A 23340-nucleotide genomic window follows, 5' to 3' on the forward strand; every position below is an offset into this window, starting at 1 on the left:
CGCTAACTTGTCTCTGCTTTGATTGATCGTGTTACAGTCCTGCGAGGATTTCAACATATAAAATGAAGTATTTCCGGAACACGACCACAAATGCAATAGACAGTGTATACTCTAGTTAATGTTACTCACTCCATCTTCAGATGAGGCATCAGAGAAAGTGGAGAAGCTTTCATATCAGGATTGGCGCTGGTGACCATGCAGGTTATTCAGGAAACTCAGGAGAACATCAACCTGTGCAGCATCTTTCCAAGAAAAGCTTCTCCTGTATCAGACCCGACACGCGGCCGTAGCAACAGCTGACAAGCAGCTGAGGCCATTTCATATTAACCGCAGCAGTCATCTATACTTTGTGAGTCACATTAAAAAGGATTGTAAGACTTGACATTCTGGTTCAATTAGAAACATGGATTTAGGTGCTGGTGACAACATGAAATCCAGCAGCAGTGAAAATCTTCAGTCTAGAAAGAGAAACATGCTGCTAGCCAGTTAGCCAGTTGGCTGTATTTTCCTTCCACTTTGGTATTGGTCCCATGATGGATTACATAGACTCATTGTCGTCTGCTGGGTAACTTGAACAAAACTAAAATGGGTTAGCTCATCTGAGAAGATTATTTGCACCCTGGTGGCATCAGTTATATTCTCATTGGCAACGGTGGCGAAGACAACAACTCCCATGATCCCACACTGCCTCACGACTCAAATTTTGTCTTCTGTAATTGTTTTGATGGCGTTGTTTTCACCCTAGTGGCTGAAGTCACATATTGTACAACTAAAACAAGAATTTCCTGATCAAGCTGGTTCATCTTGGCACACTTATAAAAATATTAGTTTTTTGTTCACATATTATGGTTATAACATTTTTTCACAATCAAATGAACAGAAAAAGTCTAATAGTAGATCTCAAGAAGCCAAGTCAAACCTCACATCACAAGAAACATACATTTTATTTAGACATTAGTGTAGAGTGACTAATAAATGAAGGTTTTGAATTGAATTTGATCACGGATGTAATGTAAAAATGGGTTAACTGTCAGAAGTGAATATTACGGCAGGTGCTTTCACTTTTAAGACGGGCGTTATAAGGAAGTTCTGATAAAAATCTTACGATTGATTGATTGTCAGTTGGAAGGGGGCGAGTTTTAAACATTTATTTCGAGGGTGTTCTCCGTTTGAGTAACGTCTGATTTTAGCCCAGATCCCAGTTTCTCAGTATTATTATCAAGGGTAATTTTTTATGATTATCATTTGTAATGTGAGTCATTCATCACTCGGATCGGTGATAATACACAGCTCCGTCTCAGAGGAAGTCATACCCAACCCAACAGTTTGTAGAGTTACACAATATTCAGCACAAGTGTGGTTTCTACTTCGTTTATGACTCGACGGGGACACTTCGTCGAGAGAAGAATGCTTACCCGGGATTTCACCTTTTAGATATGAGTGACTGATATCAAGTCCTACACACTCACACACAAAATCACACAACATGTAAATCTTGCACACAAACTCACACACATATCCTTCCTTGGTCATACAGATTGGGCCACAAAAAAGTGTGTGTGTGTGAGTGAGATTTCATGCATGCAACGTGAGCACAGGATCTTTGGTTCCGGATGAATGTTCCTGTGTCTGGAATCCCCCTATCTCTCCAACACACACACACACACACACACGGCCTCCATTCATCCATTCATTGTTTCCTCTTGCTAATAAAAGCAGATAATCTACACTGTATGCAGAGCACACACACACACACACACACACAAACACACACACACACACACACACACACACACACTTTTTAAGAGGATCTTCCCCTTTGCCCAACAGCCCAGCAGTTACTTATTTAGTCACCTAATGCCACTGTTACTGGCAGACAGATGGGCTTTTGGAGAAATGCTGTTGCTTAAGCGACTCTTCTCTCTCGCTTTCAAAGTGAATCATTTAGCACTTCTAGTATGACGAGACGGTCGGAGCGAGCATTTGCATGAAGTTGTCAGAAAGTGTCCCCAACTCCTCATCTCGTTTGTTTTTCTTCTTGCGTAAAGTTGCACCCTCGGCCATTTCTGCTGATGACTGTCGAACTTCTCTTTTTTGTGATGAAGTAGCTTTCTCACATAGGAGCGAGCTGGCGTGTTCATATGTCACTGACACAAAATGTGTTTGTATATACATAAAAAGAAACGTGTGGAGTCTGCGCATGGTTGTGTTTCACTGATGGCTCTATCGAAATCGCTCACCTACCATGCTTTACATATTTCACCCTCCCAGGGAGAGAGAGGGAGAGACCACCCATTGGGTTGGTACAGGGGTCCAGATTAGGCGGCCCCTGCCAAGTCCCTCAGGGTTTGTTGCTTTGTTGATGGTTTTTTAATGACCCCAGTCTGGCCGACAGCTTCATTGTGCCGGCGTGAGTGACGGGCAGATGGGAGAAGCTCATGGGTTAATGTGACATACCAGAATAAGAGTGGAGAAGGATCTTTTCCCGGGCCGTCCCACCGAGGCCCCACTCCTGCCAAAGCACTCGAGGGAAAAAACTTTTTCTTTTGATGTTGTTTGAATTATGAATAAATGCTACAGCAAATGTTTGTTCAAAATGCAGCCCAGGAAAGTTTGCGGCATCAAAGAAATCCTTTTGTGTACAGAGAGTTAAAACATGACTTATTATTTAAATACTGCTGCAGAATTGGGTTGGATCATAAAGACCTCGATTTATTTTCAATTTAATGTAAGAATTAAATCTTCCACCATATAAGTTGGAGTAAGCTTAGTCAAAGTCGAGGGATGAAAAAAATAAAATTCAAAATAGATCCTAACTTGATATTGATTACTTGCTCTTAAGTTTGTGAGACTTAACTAAGATGTCGTCCCGAGAACTCCAGTTCATAAGCCCTTCTTTCCAATCAGTCGGCTGCTTCTTGCATTGCACCATGTCACATTAGTGCACTGCAAAGATATTACTCTAAAACAATATGTAAATATTGAAGTAAATAAGCACATCAGTGAAGGTTTATCTAGAGACGTTTTTCAGATATGAACTCTGTAAAATGTCCGACGCTTTCACAACATCAGGAATATTTCTGGAGCACTCAGGAGGCAGACTCTCCAATCTCATCCTCTTTCAAATTTCTATTTTAATTTTTTCATATTTTACGTCCATGGCATGTTTAATAATGTTATCAACTTGGGATTTTCTGGAAATATTCCTGCTACAGCCTCACATTGACTCTCACAGAAAGGAGGAGTAAAGTGTAGGTCAGGTGTCTGTTTCAAAACACACACACACGGATAACCTCCAGTAACCTGAGCCCGGTGGTCATTTCCATCTCCTCCATCCACACATTGGCAACCATTATAATTCGAGGATGACTGGACGGTCCCATGAAGCCCATTAGTTCCTACACTCATGCATGTCATGTGCATGGATTTGCCCGTCAAATTGGATTTAGAAAACCCAAGGGGAATGCCACCAGACTTATGTTAGTCAGCTGTTGATGTGTTTTTCTAGTTTGGAACCAAAATAAACAGAGGTGTTGCCATAGTTAGCAGGAGATGACAAGATGTATTCTAACTATTCATATATCAATTGAATAAATAGTTTTGTATCTGAGCTAAGGAAATCTTGTTTTCTCATATATGACTAACTGAACCAAAGACTTTGATTACCACCATTATTATCTTTTTGACTAGTATTTTCCTAGTCATAGTTTCCAGTAGGTTGGTGAGATGCAGAGGAGTCAAATTGTCACCTGATCAACGGTATTTTCCTTATTCTACCCCCCCCCCCCCCCCACATCCCCATTACTTAAAGCCCTCCCACCACGTTCACCAAATTAAGACAGCCATATCTCAGACGACATTAAACAAATTGAAACCAGATTTCCTGCCCCGCGCTCCAGCAGCAGAGCAACAATACAAAGCTTTCAAGAGCAGCCGGACCGGATTCAGTCTGGATCTGTGTTCTCACCGTGGAGGTGTTTCCCATTTTTTGGGGGGGTCTTGTTTAAATACTAAGACCAGTGTTCTGGGAAAAATAAACATTTGTGCTTTCTCACTTGTGGCGTGTTTTGAAAATTAACTTACAATTAAGTGACAATATTGCAGATAAGGGCAAACTGCATGCTTGTTCATGAAGGTTTTTTGTCATCTGAAAAACATGCTGCTTCGTGGTGACCATGGATGAACTGGACAGTCGTGTCTGTGAATCTGCTCTTCTGCCAGACAATGTGTTTCTACTCTACCGGTTGAAAGAAGCAAAAGGAAGGAGGAAAGAAAGAAAGGCAGCAGTAGGGCGAGGGAGAGAGGGGGGGAAACCCTTGCACTGCACGCAGGGGAGCACGTGCAGCGCTCTCTGGGAATGTTTAGATATCTCCTCAAATGGCTCCGCATGGGGAAAAAATAGGAAAAGTCCTCCTCTATGCTTTGACTGGAGCCGGCTGAAGCAGAGGGGCTGGCCTCAAATTGACATGAGCAAACACACACACACACACACACACACACAGTAACAGGGATACACTGTACACAAGCACATTCAATCACATACATTGTTATAAATGTTAATGCATATGCTCACATGCACAGAGCCGGCCCGTGTGTCTCCCAACACGCGCGCGCACACACACACACACACACACACACACACACACACACACACACACACACACACACACACACACACACACACACACACACACACACACACACACACACACACACACACACACACACACACACACACACACACACACACACACACACACACACACACACAGGCACATGCTACAATACACTGTATTAATTGTTGATCGTCTCTTCGCAGTAGAAAAGGGTGAACTGATCAGTGTGTGCATGTGCATTCCCTCTCTCTCTCTCTCTCTCTCTCTCTCTCACACACACTGCATCTGGATATTAAGGCCTTGTCTGTACCAGCAAAGGCAAGAGGAAGAGGAGGAAGAAAAAAAAGAGAAAAAATTACAGCATATATCAGGAATTTTCCAGCTAATGATGTGCGGATGTGGTAGCACTGGGGAGAGAGAGCCACTGACTGTGCTGTCTTTGTTTCGCTTGCCGAGGGCCCCATGCTGCATTCCTGTACGCTGTGCATACTTTGGCAACAGTTGTGGTGCCCCCCCTTTTTTTGTTTTACTGTATACAGTTTGTGTGCTGCTCTTGCACTTTTCTTTCTGGCTCTGCATCCCCCCCTCTCCCTCTCTCTCTCTCAGTCTACCTTTCCCCTTCATTTCGCTTTCGCTCTGTTTCTCTCTCTCTCTTAAATCTTCTCTGTCCCTCTTTTCTCAACTCATGTCCTTTCTTGGCCCGGTGCAGCGGCATTGTTGCGCCTGTAAATTGTCCTTTTTGCAGAAAAAGAGGGGAAAGTGTGGGGAGGAGTGAAATAATGGTGTTTACAACATGGCTGACTGCTGGAGCATCGAATGGGGCCTCTCAGGAGACACAACATCACAGCCTCAGCTCCACTGTGCTCAGTGTGCATAGTTTTGCTCATATTATTATTATTATAACATCCGCTGCTTCTCCCATATGTGGTCTGCCTATACCCTCCGTAGCCTCTCTCCTTTCTCCTGAGATTCACTTAGGACGACTTTAATTAGCGGCGGATGGCTTTCAGGAATGTAATCAAGTTCTGGCCTCAGACTCGGAGCAGGGAACAGTCGAGCTATTTACCTGAGAGAGTGAACCGCTCCGCAGTTTTGTTTCTTTTTTATTCAGTAACTGCGTATAGTTGAAACTTCTAATTATGTTCTCATTGATTCGATTACAACAATAATGTGGCCTCTGGTGCATCTAAAGTACGTGTGTGTGTGTGTATGTGTGGAAAGAGGATGTGTGTGTGTGTGTGTGTGTGCAGTGGTGCTCTTTCATCCTGGCCTTCCTCAGTGAGAGAGAATGTAAACATGGCCCCTGGCCAAGCTCCATCAGCCCCAGAGCCTCCGGTGCTGCAGCCCCGAGCCCTGGCCTCAGTCGTCCTCGTGGCGTCGGGTCACTGAGAAGGGAGAGTGACAGGAAAACCTTTGTGTCACGGCCCTGGTGGTGAAGGAATGCGTGTTCCTCACACTCTGCCAATGATTTTAAGAATAATTCAGATTTAGTTCAACATGGGTCTTATTTTCATTTACCTAATTTTCACCAAAATTAGCAGGTAAACACATTTTTTTTTAACATGGGTAAATCCACCAACAAAGGCGATTGACTTCTTTCTCATTGCCAGTAGATGAGTTTGCCTTTCTGTTATTGTTCCCCTGGGGAGTCATGTGGGATCTCACAGACGCACCAGAAACCAACACATCAGAAACCTCACTCTCTTGCCAGTGTTGCATTCTGCATGATGCCCAAGATGTAAAAAAAAACAATAAGTACGCAAAGGTTTAATGGCTGTTTACGTGCCACCACCCAGAAGTGAAATGCATGTCATAACGTCGAGCCAGAAAAGGTGCAGCATCAGCTTCAAGACGGCCAGATAAAAGAAGAACAAATTAGCATGTTCACACGTGTGATGATTTGGGGGGGGGGTTACAAGTGGTCAGACAAGCAGATGGGTTTTAAATGAGTTTCAAGCAGGTCATAGGAACTCTTTTATACATTTCAGAAAGATATACATTTTGTGTGTCTGTAAACTGAACATGAAACTGGAGCCAGCGGGTGATTACCTTGGCTCTGCTTTAAGACACAGGGGACAACACCTTACTTATCTCGGTCCAAAGCTTGAAAAGTCTGGTTTTACTGGTTTAAACAAAGACAACATACAATTAGTGAGCTTTACATGGACTGATTTAGTTACCTTTGGAAAGCAAGGCGGCTGGATGCTTCTCTCCTTCTGGATGTTAAGCACGATAGCTTGACAAAAAGACATGAGAATAGTATCAATCTTTTTTGATTTAGAGTTTGAGAAAAACTAAAAATGATCAATGATGTAGATTAGAAAAGTCTTTACTGTCATTTTTCAAACTAAAATTTGATTTAGTTCTACTTCTGAATAACTATGCAAATTCAAGCCAAAAACTGAAAATAGACTACAATACCAATAAGTGTGAGATTAATAAATACTCAAGAGTGGACTTTTAGTTATTGCACAAAATGGACATTGCACTTCAAAATGATGTGAAAACATATGTCAACATACCACATTTAGGAATTGGTGAATTATTCTTCGTGAATTAGTGTTCAATTCCTTTAATCAAACTTTCTAAATCACATAGTTTGGAACTGAACCCTCCAGATGCTGCCATGTGCTCCAGACCTCAATAATTAAGGGAAACTACTTTCTAATCACTGATCAGAACTAAATCCTCAAAGATATGTCCCAAACTGTAATTCAACCAACATGACCTTTTTAAGAAACATCAAACGCATGCTCCAGATAACTTGCATACATTCGCAGACACTCTTAACAAAAGCATTTGGCATCCATGCACTTTCACCCAGGCAGAAAGCAGGTGCTCTCTCACGTGGGAGCACAGAACACCAACCACACGCCCCCGCGCTCACATGCATGCACTCCCATTGTCGTTCACCCCCCCCCCCCCCGCAGTGCGTGCACCGGGCGTCGCTGGTGGTGGCACAGGCCCGGATGCTGCATGTCAGACCGGCCTTGGAGGTCCAGCCCAGGAGGTCTGGAGGTCCTCTGGGGCAGGAGAGGCCATTTCCTCCACCAAGCGGAGGAGAGCGCAGCCGTGGGGGGGGGGGGGGGGGGGGAGAGGCGGGGGAGGATGCTCTCAGCAGTAAGGAATTTCCAGAATGTTGTCCTTTAATCTAGAGTCAGCCTCTCACACTTCTCCCTGCAACTGCAGCTCTCCCAGTTTTCATTCCTCCCCCGGCTTTATCTGACCACCTCCAGCTTTTACTGTATAGCCACGAGGAGTGGAAGAGAGGGAGACAGGGGCGAGAAAATGCAAAGCGGCCGCATGACCCGAGAGCAAAACGCTGCGTCGTGCACTTTTGCGGCTGACTCACTGTCTCTCTTTCTGACCGTCCAGCACACTCGCATGGGTGTCTGTTCACGCAGCCTGCATGGACGCAGGAGGCCGAGGGTAATGAAGGGAGATGTGAAGCAGAACAGAGAATCGAAGGGGTGAGGGAGAAGGAATGCAAACGTAGTCAGAAGAAGAGGAAGGGAAAGGACAGAGAAAAAGCAACTTTGCAACTGGAGCACGTCCCTTTTTTCTTTTTATAACCGTCTACGTGTTGTGATCATCTCCCTGTAAGTGGACGCGTGGTGAGGCCGTAGCTCGAAGCCTGTTCTTTTTGCCAGGGTAATATTCGTTTCAGATATTTGGTACAACAGATGTGAGTGTATGATCAAAGTGCATTCGTGGACATAAGAGGCTCTCCAACTGCTTACAGACGCAGCGGCTTAGAGGAACAGACAGGGAAGGATGGTTTTGTAGAGAGTGAACAGGAGATTGCAGGAGAGGGGTGGGGATAAAAGGGTGAGACTGTTTGGAAAAAGAAGATGAGCACACTGAGGGTTGGGGGGCTCGACAGTTAATCATTTTTCGAATATTAGGCAGCGTTAAGTAAAGGAAAGCAGTTAACTTGGTTTTGTTTATGAAGTTAATGGCTAGTACACTGTAAGTGAGAAGTGATGCTCACAAAGGCTTATGACCACTAGTTGCATTATCCCCAGCTATTGTTTTTATTCTATCAATTTTTCTAAATCAAACTTATTATTACTATAAGTGTTGTCTGTGAAGCTAGAGACTGAATTGTCGTATTCATAAAAGAATCTTGTGAAAATAATAGATGAGCCCCAGTCCATCATTTACACCATCAATATATTTTTATGTGCAACTAAAAACACAGATCAACAAATGCACTTGATAACAGGACTTTAGATTCATGCATTTTTCTTTTTAAAGCAGGATAGCCTGAAAGACCTAAAAGTACCACATCAAACATATGTATATATGTATATATATAGTCAGGGTGTCATTTCAGATTGCAATAAACGTGTCTGTCCTCCAGCGTGTATGCGAGTACATCCAAACTTGTGATTGTGTGATATATATATATATATGCCATAATCTGCACTTGTGGTTTTCGAATAACTCTGTGTTGCAGATATACCCCGAGTTCTACATCTGTGGTTCTTCCTAGAAGGCTTGTGTGTTCGTAAGAGCTCTGACCTCAGACTGTGCAGAGCTTCAGCATCTTTGCACTTAACTGAAGTCACATGCATTTAGCTGCAAGACTCACAGGAAGGTGTCGATTGGGTCATTAAGTCCTTTTATGCATCCATCCTCATTTTAAAGCGACGTTTGTGTCTCTTTTCTGGTAACATTGAAATGCTGTGTGCTCAAAATAGATATTAAATTAAGCACATGCAGCAAATGTACAGATAAAATCAAAGAAGCATATTCAAATCTTAGAAAATCAAAACTATGCAGTCTTCAGTTTTCCTATGTTTAAAAAAAACTGTGACATTTGGTTGCATGACTTCAGGGCCAGCCACTCATCTCCCATTCATGTTTTTTCTTTGAGGTTTCACTGTTCTAAAAAGCCTTCAGTGATCCAAACAGTTGCTCTGTTCATTCTGAGAGCGTGTGTCTCACTTCTGGTCACGTGTCTCGGCCGACACATCGTGGCCAACGAGCCTCAACTTCCTCCCTATTTCCACTAAAGCAGGAAGCAGGAGATGAGAAAGTGTCACACATCTGCAAAACGCAGCCCCGGGCTCTATTAATAGCGTCATTCATTTTAGAAGAAAAAAGTAACATGACTGAACTTTTTATTCTTCTTATCAGCGTGTGTTGAGCGCCTGGCTGAAGAATTCCAGCACGGGGTAATGTTTGGTCAGATTGTAGGTTTAACTCAATGACCCTACCCCCCCTTACTCTGTAATTATGAATGGAGCCCCTGTTGCATTGAGTTCTGGGGCAGGTGGGTAATAAAATAATGCCCCAGAGCCTGGTAACTTAACTCATTGTTGGTACTTGAGCTGCTTCCAAAGACCGTCAGGAGTATTCTGCAAGAATAAATGTTTTCTTTGTCATTCGTGGCTTATTAAATCCTTATGGTTTAAAAGTTTTGTTGACATTACTGTGAAATAATATAATCTTTTTTACTTTCAAATGATCAGGGCAGACAGTTTGACTACCAAATATCTTTTCTGATGAAATGCACAAATGAAGATAAAAAATCTTTTGCAGAAATCACACGTTTTTGTAAACAGCACATTGACGCAGGCATCAGCCCATATCGCTAAGAGCTCTTGAATCTCGTTGTCTTGTTGACATCTTCGGAGTGCTCTTCCTTTTTCATCCTGTATTCTTTTTTTTTTCTTTTTTTTTTTCAGTTTTGTGTCTGTCACGTGTTCGAGACGTCCTCAATGCGCCCACTCGACATTTTCCCGCTGTATTCTCCATTTGCTCACTCTGAAAAAGTTGAATGTCCAGAGCAACCGACTCGGACATTTACATTCAGCGAAGTTCAGGAAACGTCTAGGGTTCAGTGCCTGTCTGAAAGCAGCTGAACAGTCTCCAGCCATCCTAGCAGTTTTCAGGCGCTGCACTTAGACACAGTGGTGCCCTCAACCTAATGCTAACATCAGAATGAAATCCTGCTCATGACGATATGGGATGCTGCGGCGTGGAACACTGCCCACCGGGTATGAAACTTTTAACAACACCGGTGTTACCGATTACGCCGGAAAATGTGCTAGAAACGATGTGTCTCACAGTATCTGCAGATAATGATGCAGGCGCACATTACTCCAGATTGCACCAGACATTTTACAAGACGCTTAATATCTGCACTTACTTTGATCTCAAACATGAGATTCTGCTGCGGGCAGCCTCACACTGCTGATGGAAGTATTAACACCAGATGCTCTTGACTTCATCACACAGTTTGCAGATTGAGACATACATGTTTTCAATCAGGTTACTATTTGGCATTCAAATTAAATTGTGACCAAATCTCCCGCCATCATGCTATGCAATTGTAAAGCAAACACCTTAAGTCAATTATTTTAGCGTCTGACTAAAGATTAATGGTATTTTTCATTGAGTGTTTTATTTGAAGGTGGGTGCAACCCATTAACTGTATATAAAGATGAAAAATATGACGGCTCTCTAAAAGTGAGGTGTTTGGATCTGGCTGCGGCACTAAAGCCTGCCTCCTCCATGTTTGTTGATGGGATATGGAGGGAAGTAATCTAAAAGTGTTGTTTGGTAATAATTAGCTATTCGATGCCATAGGAATTTGGGGGGAAACATCATGATTGACTGAATAGAGACTGTTTTTATACAATGTTGGTACTTCGAGACAGCGGCTCAATCCTCGTAGCTACTAGCTACTACTCCAGATATTAGGCTTCATTTCTAGATATAAGGAGTAAGTGCAGATGGGTCGTCCATCTTTATACAGTCTATGGTGCTACCACTGATACACAATAACTAACCAAAGGGTTTTATGTCTATAGAAAGACACATTTTTTTTAATTTGACAATAAATGTAATAGCTGTTGTCTCAGTGTTGAAAGAAGTGGACCACCTGACTCTATGCATGTATTGCCAAACATAGAGCCGGACAGCTAGCTATGCTTTCTTCCATAGGAAGTACAAACAAATAAACTTAATAAAGACCAGGGAGAAAAATCACACACACACACAAAAATTCTTTGGACAGAATTAATAAAAAACAACTGATCAACACATGTAAAACTGAAGTCATCAACCTCCCCTAGTGAAAGAATCATGTCCAAAAGCCTGTGAACCATAAAGTTATGCAAGTGCTGACTCCATCTGACTTCTCATGAGGCACTTGAGCACATAAGCGAGGACCTGCTTCCCTCTTTAATGGTTCATATTTGGCCATGAACATCCTGTTCAAGATACTGACCTCACATTACCCCTACGAGCCTGTGGATAACGTCTAATGAGGGCACCGTGTCCGCATTTCCCTGCAGAGAGTCCGAGCATCTAATGAAAGATATCTAGGTGACACGGCACACGCTTTGCTTACAAACACTCACCTCCGACTCTGAGATCCCGATAAGTGCTCTGCACAGCCTGGAGGGGGGACTGCAGCCAAAAGCTGCTGGAAAAATCTGGAGTTAAGGAAAGCACCTGGAACCGGTCCACTCTCATACTAGGGGTCAGTGAGTTTTGTCTGGAGGCTTTCCCTACTGTAGCTGTTAACAATGCTGCTGCTTTCCTGCAGGCCATGGCTACACGCACACACACACTCGCACACATATACACACACACACACACTCGCACACATACACATATACACACACACACAAACACACTCAGAGCTCCTAATAGAGTTATAGGGACAAATTTGAAAACCATGCTCTGGGCTAAGTGGCACAAAATGGCCACGTTATACCTCAGGTGTGTGTACGGTAGCTTGATGCAAAACAGGAAGTTGTTTTTTTTCTATTTTGGCAGGAGTAAGAGGAAGGATGGGATTGTTGATGCCAAAGTCGACCCATTATCTCTTCATGTACACCTTTTAAACTGATGTTTTGTTCATTATTGTAATAAGTAGCGCACTTAATAAAGCGATATATAATTCTGCATGCGCAAGCACAGTATTGCGTGACCCTGGTGGATTAATGTGGAAAGACTGTGTGACGTGGTTACACCAAAACAGGAGCAGTGAATCTTGTCCTGCCAGATATGACATCATACCTTGCGTAAGCCTAAGATGGGAACAGAGAAGCATTACCCTGTGTGCATGTGCGCGTGCATGTGTGCGTGTGTCTGAGAGAGAGTGAGACCCCTCCCTAGACAGTGACTTCAAATTACACAGGAAGAAAGTACAAGAGATGTGTGTGTTTGTCTGTCTTTGCATGTAAACTCCAGCAATTGTGTCTCAACCTGTTTCTGCTGTGTGTGTGTGTAGGTGGTGACACTGTGGTACAGAGCCCCAGAAGTGCTGCTTCAGTCCAGTTACGCTACACCAGTGGACCTGTGGAGCGTCGGCTGCATCTTTGCTGAGATGTTCAGGAGAAGGTGAGAGCTGCAGGAAACACACGGAGCAAACCGGAGACGCTTTGACTGAAATGATAAACTGAAAAAACCCAGGGACACAGTTTGTACATGTGTAGTCTTATCAGTGAATTTAGAACAGATTTCTTGGAAAGCCCGAGAAGATGAAGGAGGAAAACATGGAAACAGAAGAGGGGGATCTTTGAGGAGAAAGCTCTGATTTGGCCTGTCTTTTTTTTTCCACTGGGGAAAGCGTCCCTCAGTGAGCCCGGCACCAGACCCATTAGATCTGGGGAAATAAATCAGAAAAACTCGGAGATGAGGGGAGGGATTTAGAGGTCGGCAACCAAACTACCACCACTCACTATTCACATGCCATTATTTGCGAATTATCCCCTCAGTCGCCCGCTGCTGTATCCTGTCTGTCTTCTGCTTTCACAATTACACATGACATTTATACCTCAGCTGCTGATGAGTTTTTGGGAAATGAAACATACATAAACTTGGCACAGTGTATTTGCCACATACAAGCTGGCTCTTAATCCACCAAGGCATGCCCATACACTAGATATATCCTTTCTCATATGAGTGAGGCCAGGGTCCTGTTCAGACCCGGTTGTATCTGTCCGGAGTGATCCAATCGCATGCAGATGGCGCTAAGTACGTCTGTTGTGATAGGATCGCACTTCCTTGCTCTATATGCAAAAGGAGGCAGGTTTGCAATAACCAAATGATGCTGTTTTTGATCCGTCTGATTCGGGATGCATTAGCATTCACACAGCTGAAAGAATATTCCCACCAAAGACTGTATATAAAGGGTTAGGACGACATGATTCCTCCTCCCCCTACTATCCAGAAATGAAGCTAAAATACCCGAATAAGAATGTGGCAATGCTTCGCATTAGGAGTCTGCGCGGGAGTCTGATCGGAGAATAGAGCCGGGTAGCGAGGTCCTGCCGATGTTGCCCCCTGTTTTTATAGCATCCAATAACTAATTAAAACCAAACTTACCAGAATAAATAACATAAGATAAGAGCTAGATAAGATGAGGGTGGATAAAAACTACCCTTAAATGACAGAAACCATCTTTCATTTTGGTCCATGCCCCATCAACTAACATGGAGCAGGGAGGATGTATGAGCTCTACTGCAATCAGCCACCAGGTGGTGATCGAGACACTCTGGCTTTACTTTCAATTAGCTTTCATGTTGTCTTTAAATACAGTCTATGTTTGCCACGTTGTGTCCCAGACTCGCCATGAAGGGGATCGGATTGCATTTGGTTGCGTTCACACATGTACTCAGAGCTGCTGTCTTGTGATCCGACCATTCAAGGCGGATGTTAGTACAAGGTGTGGGGGTCTAAGTCTGACTGTAGAGCTTATATCAGTCATCTGCCATCTTCTCCTTCCTATTAGGTGATTTGATGGTTGAAGTGAAAACTGATACATATAATTTAGGGAAAATGTCCCTGATCTTTGGTCAATTGACTTTATTCACGTGGCGTTTGTCGGACCATAAGAATTCCACCGAGAAGAGACCCCTTCTTCTGCTTATGCTCCACAGCATTAACTTTTTATTTCCCATTTAAAAAGCCAACTGTCGTCATAACAGGATCAGTTATTTGGGTGTTTCTTAAACTTGTCGCCGCTTCCTTAAATGACACCTGTCAAATGCCCCTGTGAGCATTGAGGAATCACATTTCAGTTGCCTTATCGAACCACTGCAGTAATGGCAGGCTGCCTGCTGTGGTCGCAGCATTGCGAGTCACGATTCTGCTTCTTGGTCTAGGTATTTGTCAGTTTGTGGTCTAACGAACTTCACACACTGGAGAGCCAGGCTAATAAAGTACCAAAAAAAACCTTCAACTGCCTGCTTATGCAAGAAAAAATGACTTCTCCAGGGCGTGCGGACAAATGTTGTCCTTGTGGCATCAATCTAACATTCTATTACTCATTGTGTGTTTTAGAAATTGGTCTTTTATTCCAAAGAGCTGGGACCCAGCCAGCTTGTACTGGTGTGCTGAGGAGTAGATAAGAACGGTTTCTCTGAGGTAGGGCTAAGTGCCAGGAAGAGCAGCCCTGCCTGTAGTTTATGCTTCCTTCCCCAACCGTCCTCACACCCAGACTTGCAGAGCCACACATGTATTGCACGTTGGGCTCAGTGGGAATGTAAAGCGGCACAAGGGTGACACAGGGTGAAGCGGTTGTGTTGCCGTGCAGAATGCAGACAGGTGAAAATTACATGAGAGGTGCAATACAATGACAGCAGATTCTTTCTCAAGAACCAATGAGATCGTGGATCCAGAAGCAGGTGAACCACAACAAGCACGAGTTCACCTTGCTGCTGATTGCTGAAAGGGCTGAAGTTACAGTTTTATTCTCGTAATATTATGACTTTTTTTTCTCCTTAATTTACAACTTCACTCTTGTATTATTCCGACTTTAGTCTCGTTATATTCCAAATTGATTTTCTTATAAAAATTGTGACTTTACTCTCCTGTTATTCAGACTTTAATCTTAATGAATAACGACTTTATTCTTGGTCATTGACTTTTTTCCAATATTTACTCTTGTAATATGTATTTTTTTTTAAAAGTAAATTAAGAATTAGTTCTCCACAGTTGATAAAACATTGTTCCTGTAATATTATGAATGTCTTTCCTTTGACTTTCCCTTTTTTTTTCTTCAATTTGGCCCCTAAACTCAATTGTACATTGCTGTCAGTCTCAATCTGAGACTTGTTGGATACTAGCAAACCTTCAAATGAGGGAATCTCCTATAGAAACATGGCATCATGGGGAGTTGAAGCTGTTCTCAGCTATTTGAGACTAAGGTTTATTAGGGCCCGAGCACAGACATCAAAGGTGTCTGGTGAGACCCTATTGAAATTGTAAGGATTATTATTATTATTATTATTATTCAGGCAAATGAATTGGCTTTTTGAGGGCTTTAACATGCTCAAATTCTCCACTTTCCAAAATAGAAAGTGGTGAAAATGTACGTATTCTGAAGGAATTTTCAATGGGCGTTGCAAAATGGCTCAACGGTGCCCCCGAAACCCCTGGAACGTGTTCACATTGACCGGTCTTCACAAAAATCAATATACAGGTGTATCATGACCAGACAAACAAAAAAGTCTTTAGATGCAATTGGAAAAACACAACAGGAAGCCTGCTATTTTGCATTTAGTGGCCATTTTGGCCATATTCCACATTTTTACTCTGATGTACTTGTACTTTATTTTGTTATTGGCCAGAAAACTTGCACTCAGTGTTTTCCACATTCACCTCTTTGAGGAGTTGAACCTGTTCCAGTGGAAACGAATGTTGGTGCATCCTTCCCCACTCTGTCCTTCTCAAACAGAGCTGGTGCAAATGTGTGTAAGGTCATTAAAGCTTTATTTGGCAGCCTGCTGTAAAGATGATTCCAAATGGATGTTGGTGGCACAATTCACCGGCTTGTGTCGCCTGTTTATCCAGTAGCGTAAAGGTGAAGTTGGAGTATCGGCTGCTAGTCATTGCACTTAATACAGTAGAGAGGTGACTGGGTTTATACAGTCAAACATGTTGAATCCAATTCAGACATGAACATCCTTCCCTCTTGCCAACGAGGGACTGTCATGAAACAACAGCAACGTGTTTTTAATATGTGCGGAAGAGAATATAGTGTTCCTGTAGAAAGCAGACACAAAGTGAACTGCTGGCAATCCTATCTTGTCTGATAGCAGAGAGAGGTGTGTGTGTGCGCTGCAGGCGTGTGTGTGTGTGTTTGTGTAGCCATTCCCAGTATAAACACTGACCTTGTCAGGACCAGTAGACCTCATGGGGACTAAAGCCCATCTCTAATGTGGCAAGACCTAACCTGATTAAGTTTAGTGGTTGAATGCGAATTGTGGTACGGTTATGGTTAGAGTTGGGCCTGAATTGGTCATGCTTAAATAAAAGTAAATGGGAAGTCCTAATAAGGATATCTTGGTAAACCTGTGTGTGTTTGTGTTGTCTGGGTTAGGGTACTTCTTCTCTTACCCTGACACAATGAGCTGTAAAAAGCTTGTGTGTGTTTCCAACTTTGCCTTAAGGTGGATTCAAGGCAAAGCCCTTTGATGGTGATAAAGAGAACATTCTCTCTCTCTCTCTCTCTCTCTCTCTCTCTCTCTCTCTCTCTCTCTCTCTCTCTCTCTCTCTCTCTCTCTCTCTCTCTCTCTCTCTCTCTCTCTCTCTCTCTCTCTCTCTCTCTCTCTCTCTCTCTCTCTCTCTCTCTCTCTCTCTCTCTGCAGGTGATTAAGATGGCTTTTTAAAAGGCCACCTGTTAGAGATTAAAGGGCACCTGGGAGCAGCAGTGAAAGAAAGCGCAGAAAAGAGGCGATTGAGGGGAAAGTGCTGAACAAGAGCACTGTTTTATTGATTTGCAGTTTTGTAGAAGTGGAGATTAGAATCGTTGACAGCTCAAGTACAACCCCCCATCACTGCTTTGTTTTTATATTCTTGTCAATCAACTAGATGTCTTGGTTTTTGACGGCCGGACTAAACAAGCAGCCGGAAGATGCTGCATATTTTCTGTCCCATGTCGCAGCTCCATTGAAGCAGTGACCCTGTCATCTAATGTTGCAAGTCAGAAAAGTGCAAAGCTAACTTCAGAACATTTTTGGTTATGACTCATGAAACTTCAAAAGCATTTTCCCCTCAAGCCTCCTCTTCTCCACTTTCACAGTCAAACCTGCCATTGTAAAAAAAAAATCTCTTTTAATGACTATGTACTGTAGAGAGGAGTTGGAAACTTGTTGTGAAAGGAATTTGAGCAAATATCATGCAAGTCTGCATCTGCATGACTGGGATAGTGTCAGGGTGAGTCATGATTCCAGTGAATGAGAGCGCCTGCTTGTTGACATTCCTCCAATCGAAAAGGTTGAACGTCTTGCGTTAATGGTCCGCAAAAGGCCCCACATCCGTGTTGACTTTCTCACACTTTGCTGCTCGATTGATAAATCCCCAACGGTGCACACCCGCGTGCATGTGGGTGTGTGTGCATGCTTCACACAAAGACACACACGCACTCATTTGTACAGTACAGTCAAACACAAACTTACATGTCCACACTCACTTCACACTGACTCGAGCTTTAACACACGAAGAAGACATTTTCAGCCTCTATTTCTCTTTCTCTTCATTTCCCACCCGGACAGATTGACACTCTCACGTGCAAACATGCACTCGCACATGCACTCATGCACACATTCCAGAGGTTGTCTCAGTGGAATGTGGGACAGAGCCGTGTTGGCACTAAAGGAAGCGTTACTCAGCTGCCTATCCCAACCCATTCTCAGTCCTCCTTTAACTGCCATCCGTCTGTGGGTGTATGCGCATTTGTATGTGCACACAAATGCACGTGCAGATGCCCCTTTTGTGCGTGCATGTGTGTGCTTGCTCGAGTGTGTGCGACTGTTGCGTTTGCACTCCACTGTAGATTGTGTGTGCATGCCAGTGGTCGGCAGTATGTGAATCCAGTCATCCCTCCTCCAACAAACCGACAAACAGCTCCAGGTTTAAAAATGGACCTCTCGGAATTATCAGCCCTACTTGTTTTGGCATGATGACTTAACTGTAGGTGAATTTTTTTTTCTCTTCTTCTTCATACATACTTGGCAACAGTAGGCTTTCGAACCTCAGTGCAGCACATTACCCCAAAATACCTGCGTATGTGGTCCTGTTTTTAAATGTCAGATTACATTACATTATACTACATGTCATTTATCTGACGCCTTTATCCAAAGCAACTTACCATTAGCATCCGATAGGGGGCATTTTTAGGGGCTTTAGTATCTTGCTGGGGTTGGGATTCGAGCTGCCAACCTTCTGGTCAGAGGACAACTGCTCTACACCCTCGGCCACATCAGCTCTAAATGTCCAGATGTTTTAAGAAGTGGTGCAACAACAACAAAAACCCACATAGACTTCCATTAGCTTGAGACCTCACAAATCTGAACTCACCTCCACCCCTGATCTGAAGCAAGTGATCGAGAGCCGCTGAATAAAGAAAGAAAGTGCAAAATACCCCTGAGTGACTAATATCCCAGTGTCTGAGTCTGTAGGAAAGTGTGGGTGTTCAGCTATGTGAAGCTTCCTGCAACACAGGGAACACATGGTGGCGAGCCAGCCACTGCTGACTGGAGTTAAGTGGGGTTGCACTTGGGCTGTATTGAGGACTGGATACAGAATCCATACACACAAATGCATACAAGCACACCTACAGGTGTCAGTATCCTGCATAACATTGACATCTGCTGGCGACTGATTATCTCAAACAAACAGAACAATTGAACAAAAAGGCATACAGCTCCCCTTTAGACCATCTCATACTGTTAGTTTGAAAGGAATTCTCATCTCATATTGGTAAAGGGTTTCTCAAAGAAAGACGTGTCTTTAACAACACCTCCTCATTTCCTTTGAGAGGAACGTCAGCAGGCAGGTCTAGTTCCCATCCCTCTTTTTCTGTTCAAATTATCCAACTGTTCTTTCACACGCCTCTCCCCCCCACTTTCCTGCACACATTCACACAGAGAGCAAAAGCAGACACACATAAGGGATAAATAGGCTTTTTCTGCCTTGTGCGGTGGCCCGGCAGCCCTGTGCTGATGATGACTACTGGAATTTGTGCGGGTGCCAGGGCAGGCACAGCCGCCCACGGGCATGCAAAAGACGGCCCAAAGCCGCAGGAACCACCAGCAGCCCCGCTGTCGCTCTCCACCCTCCTTTCATCCCTCCCTCCTTCCCCTCCACGACCAGCGCCGCCTCGCAATCTGCGAGCGGCGACTGTGCGGCCACTTCAAACGTTCACATCGGAGTCACACATTCCTCTCCGCCTGGAGCCAAAAGCTTATATCTTAAGTCTGGTCATCCACAGTGCACTGTGGGCATCAACGCTCACATCAGAACTAATGCTGCACACTGCCAATGTGCGTTTCAAACTTATTCATTAACTTTATAGCAGTGCAATATTCTTTATATAGACATAAACTTGTGGAAATGTTTCAGCAGCAGTACTCAGACTCAACTGTTTTTATTTTCCATTTCCCAGGCCGCTGTTTCGTGGAAACTCAGATGTTGATCAGCTGGGAAAGATTTTTGAGTAAGTAACATCGACCCTGTGATCTCTGGCCACTCCTGAGGTCCTGCATGATTCTTTAGACTCGATAAAAGATACCAACAATGTTATTGTACTCTCCGAAAAGTCCGTCACGATGACCATTTTGCATCGTTCCAAAACTCACCAACTGAAATGCATACAAGCTGCCAGTTATTTAAGCATTTATATTATATTTAAGATCTGAACTGGAGCCGCACTGATGATCTTTATCACCCCACAGTGTTGTCGGGGTACCTTCAGTGGAGGACTGGCCCCAGGAGGTGGCCCTTCCACAGAGTGCCTTCACCCCTCGGCCCCCTAAGCCAATAGAAGACTTGATTCCGGACATAGAAGAGCAAGGACGGGCCCTCTTATTGGTGGATACCTTTTTTATTTATTTTGTATTATTGCTTTATACTTGATAACAAACCATATTTGGGTGTTTTTCATTAGGTTTACCATGGACTGGTCATTCTTGTTATTTTAACCAACCGTCTCTCATTCTGTCTTCCGCAGCAATTCCTCGCCTTCAACCCCTCAAGGAGGATATCGGCCTTCGCGGCGCTGAGTCACCCTTACTTTCAAAGCGTGGACAGCCACAGTAGAAGCGTGTACGCGGCCCAGCCCATCCCCAGCAACAAGCCCACTATGGAGGAGAGGAGCGCTTGACAGTCGTCCCTCACCCTCAGTCATCCAACACAGCGTCTATGAAAAGCGTTCAGCTCGCCTCTCTGCCGTCTGCTTCACGTTTGTTTTCTACAGCGCGAAATCAAAGTGCGTTGATTAACATTTTCCGGACACTGCTTGGAGGATGAATATTAAATGTCAAAGTGAAAACAAAACCTGATGCAATTTTAAGTTCAAATACAAAACACAAACTAACTGATTGAAAGGGTGCAAAACTCCGAATAATTATCAGACCTTTGGCCTCAGTCACAGCCTTGCATCGGTATAATATCTGTATGAGTGTTATATGGAGAGTGTGACTGAGCAGCAGCTTTAAATCCTGCATGAAATTCTTGATTACATTGTGATTGCACCCATTCCTTATTGCTTAAACACTGAGCTCCCTCAACTCAATACTCGCTGCCTCCACATTTTACTGATCTCCTTCCAATGACTCCTCATTTTTCATAATGTCTATCTATTCGTAGTGTAGTTAATGCCCATAGCTGCAGCAGATGCATTTAACTAAAAACAAAAATCACATTTGAATTACACACATGAGATTCTATCTACTATCCAACCTCAGAGATTTGTTTTCTCTTTGACGAGAAAAAGATGTTAATCTGAAATTCAGCGTTAAAAAAAAAGCTTAATCGACTGTGATTCCGTGTTGCGCATAAACTCAGAAACATGAAATAGACCCACAGGGGGCAAATACCTTTTTGATAGTCAATGTACGGCGCTCTGGGAAAGTCCTCCTCCTCCTCAGAAGAGAGCCTTGTCGTGTCGGGCTCTCGCCCCCTTGAACTGATGCACAAAGCTATCCTCCTTCCATGGACTGATGGATTGTAATTGCTGCTTTTAGGTTTCAAAATGTTGATGATGAACTTCTTTGAAGCAATGCAAAGACACTTGCATCTCAGACTGACTGGTGGCAGTGGATGGACCGAACTGTGTAGGCCACAACGCAGAGGCCTCTTTCTCACCAGTGTTCAGCCTTGCAAGAGCCCTCTCTCGACTGAGGTGGGGTGGGGGGGGGGGAACCAGCCTGTACGGGAGCCCGTGTGGATTGGCGTTGGCTCTGGCGTGTGCACCACCACTGACATTGGCGCACTCCGGCACACGCCTGCCCATTTCGAACCATTGCAAGGCATCACAGGCCAACCACTCGCTGCCATGTCGTGACTTATCATTCCTGTCATATATGTATTATATCACTGCCACCTTGAGGATGTCCTGAGTAACTGCAGACCAGTAGCGGGATTCTAGTGGCCTCTGCACTCTTCAAGGGACTCGTCGTCATCATTATGTTTGGGCTGATATCGGTGCTGAGACAATTATGAAAGAACCTTATAGAAAAAGTTCCTGCCACTCACTCGGTGTTTTATGACTTGCTTTTTAGTCTTTGCCGTCATGGGCTTTTTTATCCTTATGAAATACAATTATTATTTACTATTTGAATGATACAGTAATGCACAGGCTTGCAATAGGTGGAGAAAGTCCCACCAGCACTACTCATCATGAAAACATTTGGCATAGTATTGTCGCCAATATTCTGTATTTAATTTTAATTTTATTGACAAGTCTTATATGCTTTTTTTTCCTGTCAAGTTTGTTACTTGAGTTTTTTTTTTGTTGTTGAAGATGCTGGGGCATATAACATTCTTACACCAATTACACCAACTTTTTAGATGATTATAGAATTTGTGTAAGAATAGTTTGACAATGTAAGGAATGTATAAATGATAGGCATTGGTACTGTACATGTGTAGTGCTAAGAACAAGCCGCAACGGTGGACAACTTTTGATACGTGCATCGTCAGCCCATAGAAATGTCATGAAAAAAATGGAATAGACGTAGAGTAGCGAGGGTCAGTGGAATGTCGTACGGCGAGAGTATTTTTTCTATTGAAAATGTCGGGCGGGTTCTGTGGGTGCTTGTTGAACTTCATTTACTTTGGATTGAGAGTGACTACCAATTTTACAGTGGTTTTATTATGAAATAATGCACAATTATTTTCTGTACAGTTTTTTTTTTTTTTGCTTTATTTTTCAGTTTGTCCTCTTTTATTCAAGTTCAGTTTTTACCAGCAAAGGAAAGAAAAGCAAGTTATCCAGAGTTGTATTTTTGTATGTAGTAGTTCTTGCAGAACAGTAACATATTTTAACACTGGTTTTCTTAACAGGTAGTGCTGCTAGCACACACACACACACAGACACACGTACACCCCTTTAACTTTCTCAGGTTCTTGTTATGGACGTCCGAATCTCTCGGGCACAGTTTGCACATCCTCGGGCTACTAACTGACCACATCACCTTCATCATCCTTCAGGTTTTTCTTTTTTCAAGCTGTTCCTCCATCACGATGGTCGTCTACTGTCATTCCTGTTTTATCAGATATATGTTACTGTAGTCATTACTGTCTGAAGATAACTGCCTGTATGAACTGTTTTATGCCAGAAACCGTTTTAATTGTTAGATGGCGAACACAATGTAGATCCATGTATAACTGTCTGCTTTGACTTAAGAACTGTGTGAATTTTTCTATTTGATAAAGACTCATATCTGGTGTCAGTGGTGCGTACAATGCAATGAAA

General features: G+C 43.3%; 1 protein-coding gene across 1 annotated transcript in view; it reads left to right on the forward strand.

Moving 5' to 3' along the window:
* The window catches only part of cdk6 (cyclin dependent kinase 6), a 35356-nt gene extending 13603 nt beyond the window's left edge, over positions 1–21753 (forward strand). Inside the window, exons 5-8 of the mRNA XM_061092891.1 lie at positions 12868–12977; positions 20029–20079; positions 20318–20453; positions 20593–21753. Of these exons, the coding sequence (XP_060948874.1) occupies positions 12868–12977; positions 20029–20079; positions 20318–20453; positions 20593–20745 (450 nt within the window). The 3' untranslated portion in view covers positions 20746–21753. The remainder of the gene's footprint in view (positions 1–12867; positions 12978–20028; positions 20080–20317; positions 20454–20592) is intronic.
* The last annotated feature ends 1587 nt before the right edge of the window (positions 21754–23340 follow it).

The sequence above is a fragment of the Limanda limanda genome, chromosome 19 (genome assembly GCF_963576545.1).
Source record: "Limanda limanda chromosome 19, fLimLim1.1, whole genome shotgun sequence".
In the NCBI taxonomy this organism is placed as follows: Eukaryota; Metazoa; Chordata; class Actinopteri; order Pleuronectiformes; family Pleuronectidae; genus Limanda; species Limanda limanda.